The 8,388-nt window shown below is 40.6% G+C and overlaps 1 protein-coding gene across 1 annotated transcript; it reads right to left on the minus strand.

Annotated features, from left to right (window-relative positions):
• Positions 1 to 879: 879 nt before the first annotated feature.
• taok3b (TAO kinase 3b) lies at positions 880 to 7,587 on the minus strand (the record flags this gene model as incomplete). Its single annotated transcript, XM_084047911.1, has 7 exons — positions 7,387 to 7,587; positions 6,746 to 6,874; positions 5,731 to 5,934; positions 4,174 to 4,413; positions 2,960 to 3,172; positions 1,857 to 2,039; positions 880 to 1,041 (listed from the first exon to the last, which is right to left on the minus strand). Exons 1-7 carry the CDS (start codon positions 7,570 to 7,572, stop codon positions 880 to 882), a joined length of 1,317 nt encoding a protein of 438 aa, XP_083904037.1. The 5' UTR covers positions 7,573 to 7,587.
• Between the last annotated feature and the right edge of the window lie 801 nt (positions 7,588 to 8,388).

Genomic DNA, 8,388 nt, shown 5'->3' on the forward strand with positions numbered 1-8,388 from the left:
CCAAAATAGGGATGTCAGGTTGAAAGAGGTTAAAGTCTGTGTGCGGGTTTTATAAATATTTAACCAATGAAAAGAGCTTGTGACTAAATAATTACTACATTGCATCCATTGGAACACAGGTTATTTTTTTCCAGTTTGTTGTTGTTGTTGTTGTTGTTTTTTACATATTAGGTTTCCACCTGACAGCAACAATATTGAACAATGAAATGAACAATGAAAGTACTGTTGCCTAAAAAAGGTGAGGGACCGCAGTATACTGTATGCAAAGCACAACATGGGAGTATGAAAAAGTCTCAATAAAATGTTTACAAACAAGCTCTGACCTCATTCAATGACCCAATACAGTATTATTCACATTCAGAGAAAAATAAAATAGACAAAGCAGCTAAACGCCACGGTGGATTCCGCAGCTCACATTCCACAATGGCAATGTCCCTCAGTGTAACACATTAAGCATCATATGAAAATGATGGGTTTATACTTAAACATATCAAAGTGCCCATTTTTACTAAAATTTCCTGAATTTATTCAATTCATACCAAAAAGAGGAAATGACATGGAGGAAAGAGTCTGTTAAGATTTAGTGGTTGAATTTCTTGTTATCTCCAACACATAAGTTTAACACCAACTAGGCTTGATTTTATTGTTGTTTGTCGTTTGTTATTTTGTTTTACCTTTTCCCCCTTCAAGTTTGACAAAAAGAAGTTCCCATTGCACATACTGTAACACCTTGATTCTTAGATGCAATACCTAAAGGAGGGAAGAAAGCAAGAGAGAGTCATCCAGCTTTGTCATCATGGATGTGATAATGGTCAAGTGGACACGGGAAGTGCACGGACATGTATGCCGTACAGTTGTCCCTCAAAAATACATCCACTTTCATCTGTCATCCTCTTTGGGGAAGTCCAGAGATCCCAAGCTTCCAAACCCAAGCCGAGCACTTTCCACATCAAAAACATCCATCTCTCTCTCTTGGCGTTCAAACAGGTGCTTGATCCTTTCGGTGCGTTCCTTCTGGAGTGAGGCTAGTTCCTCTTCAATCTGTTATTTAAAAAGATCATATGATATTATGGCATTGCATTTATTAAAGAAGCCCTTCACCCATTTTCAACCTTATCTTAATTTAATTGGTCCTTACTAATGCATATTATAAGATTCGATAATTCCGTCTACTCACTCTGTGTCTCATTGGTGGGCTACGGGCAGTTCAGAATCCTGCCTACCAATTATATCGTAGATGGGGATTCCAAGCTAATAGAAACTATAGCCTTTCTCTTCTTGGAAGCCATTGTTCTTGCATTAATAAGAAATACCTAAACCTGCCTACCAATTATGTAATTTGTAGGCATCTGAACTGTCCATATGCAGTAGCCCTCCTCTGAGACCCATAGTGAGTAGACAGAAATGGTACCATAATGAGCATTAGTGAGGACCAGTTATATGAAGACAGGTTGAAGTGGTCCTTTAAAGCAGTGGTTCTCAATCTAGTTGAAGTGGTACTTTAAAGCAGTGGTTCTGAACTTTTTCAGGCTGCCCCCAAAACAATAATATTTGAACTGGGGACCCCCCACCCTGACAAGCACTTGGAATTGTAGGAATTGAGGTATTACATTTAGTTTGAGTCGGTCCCACAGATAAATATTGTAAAAATAGATGATCTACATGTTTAGCATTTAGTTCGGTGAGCATGTACATTTCGCAAAGCAGACAGTCTACAAACTCTCAAGAGATTTGTGTAGAGGGAAAAAGGACAGGGCCTAAGTATGGACCCCTGGGGGACCCCGTTCAGTGAAGTATATGCGGTTAAAGTGGTTAATAATGTTATAGTAACACTTCACAGTCAATCTTAAACCCACCTTCTGCTCAAGGTGGGCTCTACGTATGGACACCTTCTGCTCAAGTTTCTGCTGTTCTCGCTCATGTTGGGCCTCCATCTGTGACTTGGTTTTGCTCTGGTAGGCGTCCAGGAGCTCCATCTCTTGTTGCAGCTGCTGCTTCAGAGCTTGACATTCTGTTTCCTGTTCTGCGTCTAAACGCATCTGAAGACCAGGCAAGAGAGAGGCAGTTACAAAAACATTAAATGCAAGGTTACATTGGGACCCTTTTATCATAAACAGTACAGATGCTACAGTATTCTGACAAATACTGTAGCATTTATCAGAATTTCAAATAATTTAACTACTGAAACCCTATAGACTTGAACGGGTCCCCCAGGGCTCTATACTTAGTCTCTTCCTTTTTCCCTATAGGCCTACACCTAATCTCTTTTCTGAAAATAGCCAATTTTGCAAATGTTTGTCTATTTTGGCTGCAAATTTGCCTGTAATGGAATGGCATGCCCAGAATAGGGACATTAGGATTGATGTGGTTAAAATCACTTCTGGTATCAGAAAAATAATTGCTTTAAAGTGATCATGAGGAAAACAAGTAAAATGTCTTGGTGACATTGATACTGAGATGGTCAATGTTAGCCTACAGAGAAGGCATTTGAGTGGTGTAAGACATTATAATAAATATAAATAGTACTACAGTACAAAGAGCAGAGATTGTGTGAGAATGTCGAAGGCCTGATTTACAGTGTATGTGGTTTCGCCGTGCTGCGCACCGGAAATAGGTGATCTACAAGCTCACAACATGTCACATTGCAGTCAGTCGGATCAGCCCTTTTATGCCCATACGTACAGTATATGGAGTACCCTAATGTCATCAATTGACGTCATAGTACTGACATCATAGACTGGCTTTCAAATAGTATGACAATGGATGCATTAAGTACTCTGACAAGGGGTACGGATATTGCATAACCGAGGGGCATGCGATCCCAATGGGCATCGCCCTAGTTTTAGAAAATATTTGAACATTTTTTTAAATGTTCGCCTATAATGACATGCCCAAAATAGGGACGCCAGGTTGAAAGTGGTTAAAGACTGGTGAGAAATCAAGTTCAAGTTCCTCGTACCGCTTGTGATGCCATCATTTCATTGATGCTCTGCTCATACTGCTCAGCCAGTATAGCCAGTTTGCGTGTCTGCTCCTCTTTCAGGGTCTTCAGAATGGTCTTATGATCGCCTTTGGGAGAAACTTCCAGCTGGTGGTTCCTCAGAGCTTTGTACTGCTTATTTTGCACCTTGCATGTGTCCTGGAATTGTTTCTTAATCTGCATCTCAAGTGTCTACAGAGGGTTAAAACAGAAATACATTTGAAAGATAATTCCTGTTTGTTCCATACTGAATTTACATGGATTTCTTGGCCTGAGAGGGAAAATGTTAACTGTAAATATTATCTCCGCTTGTGCAACATACACAAACCTAAACTATTCTTGGGTTGATTGAAAAAGTATTACATACATTAACCACATAAAATGATTACATTAGGGACAACATGAAATAAAAAAGGATGATCTGGTTCCCTGGTAATTGCAACACATACATTTATGATTAAGGATGCTGATCATTAATTGATATAAAATAATAGTTAGAGCAGGCAGCCAGTGTGCGGCAACCAGCTGATCAGTCAGTCTATGAAAGTAATACAAACTAGACAATTTCAGGAAATTGCACGTGTGGTTGCGGTTGCCCCAATGTAAGTTGTGGTTTGCAGCCACCGGGACACAAGGAATTCGTAGGGAAAATAGTGTTTCTAGGACAACGGTCAAATGTATCATTGACATCCCCTTCGGTCACAAGTCAAATCACTTATGGGGGTGATAGAGTGATTCAAGTTTACAGCAAAATGGTATGGAGTATGTGTGTGCTTTTCATTCATCTGTCACATGACTCCTGAGATCATGTGTACCTAATTTGGTGAAGACTGGGTGTTGTTTCAAATTTCGGGGTGATCGGACGATGTCAGTTAGCCGGTCTACAAACTTGTAGATTGGGTATTTTAGGCATGGGACACTAATAGGAGTATACTTTGGCGACCATAGCTTAAAGAGCTACCGTCTGGTAATCCAGACAGTCACCGGTTCACATCCCGGCCTGCCCAGTAATATATGTCCCTGAGCAAGACACTCAATCCCCCTAACTGCTCCCCCCTTCAAGTGTTCTTCATGACCATGTGAGCAGCCCTCAGCCAGGTGCAGCTGAGACTAAATTCCTCCCGTGGGATTAGTAAGGTCTACAAATGAAAAATAAAATAAATTAAGCATAAACGAAACGTCCATGCATGTACCTTGAGATTCCTGGGCTGCTGTCGCTGCTCCAGGCTGTGTTTTCTGTGCAGTTCTCTCTGTCGTCTGCCATTGTACTCCTCCTGGTTTTCCAACTCTGTCTGGTGCTGCAGTCGGATAAGCTCCATACGTAGCCTCTGCAGCATATGTAGCTGTCTACGCTCCAGGTCCTGTGTGGACTCATCCTGCCGGATCATCAGGGCATGTTCCATCTCCTTCTGGGTCCTCTTCTTGTTCAGCTCCTGAGACATGGATCTTAATTAAACACTTTTTCAATGACAAACACACATAGGCCTACACATATTCAGCTTTCCATCGAATGTTGCTTGTGGTCGGATATTTGTATTAATCAACCATGACCAGGTACCAGGGAATCAATCAATCAATTGGATCAATTTGTATAATTTGCTTTGCTTGATTTGAACACTGCTTTAAAATTGTCCTCGAGTTAGAGGTTCTCCTTGAACCCAATCTTGTTGGCCTGCAAAGAAAGAAATGGTTCATTTCATGACAGATTCCGGTTTGTTCAAGTCAGTAAACAGAAACAAAAATTAAGGTTCATTTGAGTGTCCCTCAAGATGCATTCTTAGGTCTTTATTTCACTTTTACATGCTTCCACTTACCCATACCCATGCATTTGGTGTTCACTTTTACTCATACGCAGATGATACACAACTTGATATTGCAATAACAAAAACATATTGAAACCTGCATTCTACTGTACATATATTAAAAGACAGAGAAAGTAACTTTCGTAGCCTTAACCATTTGAACACTATACTTTTTTGACCAGATTCCGAGGGCTATATTAGGTCCCCTCCTGATGTTTGAGGAGACCGGGGTTTGAATCCCGGCTAGGACATGAAACTTACAGAACCAAAATAGGCATACTAGTAAGCACAAAAGGTCTGAAATGTGTTGCAGGAGATTTCTAAGGATAATACCTTCATTCTATCAACATCTTTAGATCTGTGCCTCAGTAGTTTCAAATAAATATAATGGAAACTAAAATCAGTATCTTGATGTAGTGTACATTTGCTATTGAATTGGAATTTCCATATTGTTAACCTTCTCTGGTTTACGAATTAAACTGAATGTGTGTGTACACTGTAAAACACTGTGTTCATTTAAAAGAGTGTATTAAAATGTAACCAAATGGACCACATTTGTACACTCACAGAGTTACAAGTGAATAAAACTGCAATACGGAACTTATTGAAATTAATACAATTTAATTTGAACCAATCTCTATGGTAGAGTATGTTATTACAATATAACTAGTACATTATGCAGTGGTTGAAGGGGGTTTCCCTATTCTTCCATTGAGAACATCAGACCCCGGTGTCGGCTAGGACACCTACTGGTTGACATTATAAGTGCAATATCTCCCCTGGTCAAGCACAGATTCCATCTTGACAGAACGATAGAAATGTGGTCTCTCGTGCATATAGGACATACAGTACATGTACACGTTATGGATTGCAGCTGTAACATTGATTTGACTGTTCACACAGATTTGTCCGTTTAGTTTTTGTTTCCAAGTTAGAAAAGCACATTACCTCTCTCATTTGCTCCTGTTCAAACTCATGCCTCTTGACTACGGTCCGGCGTCTGAGGGCCCTACAGCTCCTGTCATAGACCAGTCTCTGCTGTGCCAGCAAGTGGGCCTCCTCCTCAGCCTGGGAGCGTTGCATTGTCTCTTTGTGCCTGGACAGACGTTCCTGCTTCTCCTCCTTAGGTGTATCAGGGTCTTCGCCCATCTCCTTTAACACACGCACACACATACACACACACACACACACACACACACACACACACACACACCAACCCACACACACACACACACACACACACACACACACACATACACACACACACACACACACACACACACACACACACACACACACACACACACACACACAAACAAACAAACGCGTGCACACATGCACAAAGGTGACAGAGGGTAACTTTGTGTCAGATGTTTAATACAGCCCATCAGGTACATAATCCTATATGTATGTTGTTTAAAGCATTGGTTCTCAAAGTGGGGTCCGGAGACCCCCAGTGGTCCTTGGGGGGGTACCAGGGGGTTCCCAGCAATGAGTTAATTTGGCATTCAATTCAATTGAACCACTTGAGCCCGATATACATTTGGCTATTTGAAAATAGCTGATCTACAAGCTCACAACGCGTAGCAATGCGACGTGTAGTGAGCTTGTAGATCGGCTATTTTCAAAAAAGAATCTTGCAAAAATGTTTTACATTTGGAATATTTTTGAAACATTTTAACACAAATCTTGTATGGGGGTCCCTGGCACAAAATATTTTCAGATGGGGGTCCGCGGCCAAATGCATATCAATTTGGGAGTCCTTAACATGAAAAAGTTTGAGAACCACTGGTTTAAAGTGTATAATTGCTTGATCCTCTTGTGCAGGATGACTAACGTGATTACAGTAGGAGTACTACGATCTAAAAAACAAACCCATCTAGAATTGTTTGAGAAAATGTGTTTTGTAACAGACATCATTATAGCTGTTCATAACTTCATATAGCATTCTTGTTGTATTTACTTCTTTCATCTTGTCTTTGCAGAGCCTGTACTCCTTTTTCTGGTTGTCTAAGAAGTTAGTTAGCTCCTTCCTCTGCTGGGCAACAATCTGTTGCTGTATCCTCTTTTCCTCAGCTGTATTTGACTTCATCTGTGAGTGAACATGCAAATATTTCATTAATAACCATTATAAATCTGTGTACTATTGTCATCACAAATGCAAAACATGTAAAGACTCTGTCTGACTTAAACAGTAAAATCCTGAATGTTGTGAATGTATGAATGGACCCGGTCCATTTGTTTGACATTAGCATAAAGGATTTTTTCTGTGTACAGTCAATTATAGCTGTGGTTCTCAATGTGGGTTCCAGGGGCAATCCAGGGGGTACCAGCTAAACGATTGATAGTTAGGAACCAAATTGACCCTTACAGGTCTGTAACCCCCGAGTCCATTTGGTTCCATTCATACACACTCTGAGGATTTGACAGTGTAGATTGGGGTCCCAGAATTAAACATCTTATCAATTGGGGGTCCGTGGCCTAATGCATAATCAAACTGGGGGCCCTTGAAATCAAAACGGTTGACAGTCACTGAATGACAGTGAATCGCATTCCACTTAGTTGCACCATGGAAGTAAACGAGACATGCTGTTCAGGGTCTACCTCTTTGTCTGTTTGAGCGGCGTGCCGTTTGGCCAGTCTCTCCAGTTCAATGTAAGTGTTGTTAGCATGTGTCTCTAATTCCTTCTGCAGCCGGAGCCTGTGCTCATCCATCTCGGCCTTTAGCCTGTTCTCCAGGGCGATCAGCTGCTTCTGGTGCTGCCGCCGCATGCGCTTATACCCAGACATCTGCTCCCGCAGCTCAAAATCCTGCTCATGCTCCTGGATTTACCTGGTGACCTGCACAAAGGAAGCAGGAAGTGAGAGAAAGAGACAGAGATCACAGAGACAGTGACCATGGCAGGTCAGTGACTATTGGCCTTGTGGTCAGAGAAAGACCATATGCATTAATACAACAATAAGCTTATAGATCTGCTATTTGTGGCGACACCTGTGTGGAACTAATAATTCAGGCTAGTGGTACAAGAATCTTTCTTTCATTAAGAAAATTTGCCAACGCTGTAGAAGGGATTTTTGGTAATACTGTGTTATTACACAAATGCAATATATTTTATTTTATTAAATTCAAATTATTATAACAATGACTAAAATTCAGTGGAGATTGTATAGTATTATCTATAGTATCTATAAATCCATTCACATAGATTCACTTTAGAGACTAATCCAATTAATATTCTTCATTAAATAATGAATGAACCAACACATAGTAATTGCTGTAGTTTATTAGTGCATTTGCAACAGCAGCCTGTATTTGCCTCCTTTATCGTAACTCTCTAGCCCTATGAGTACCCACAGCTGACAAACTGAGCCATATATTTCTGATATCTTTATCAAGAAAGGTTTCATTAAATACCACAATTGGTCTGTGGCACTGTGTTTCTAGCATATAGTATCATGGGCATTGTGCAGTACTGGAGCACAGAATAATCTAGCTACGAATGGAGACCTGAGCCTCATCTGCAAGCCTGTATATTCAAGAATAGAAATCTATCAGACATGGAGGCAAACCACTTGAATTTGATGACAAAAAGAAATGATGTCATG

This window comes from Gymnoscopelus microlampas (genome assembly GCF_963454915.1).
Source record: "Gymnoscopelus microlampas genome assembly, chromosome: 21".
In the NCBI taxonomy this organism is placed as follows: domain Eukaryota; kingdom Metazoa; phylum Chordata; class Actinopteri; order Myctophiformes; family Myctophidae; genus Gymnoscopelus; species Gymnoscopelus microlampas.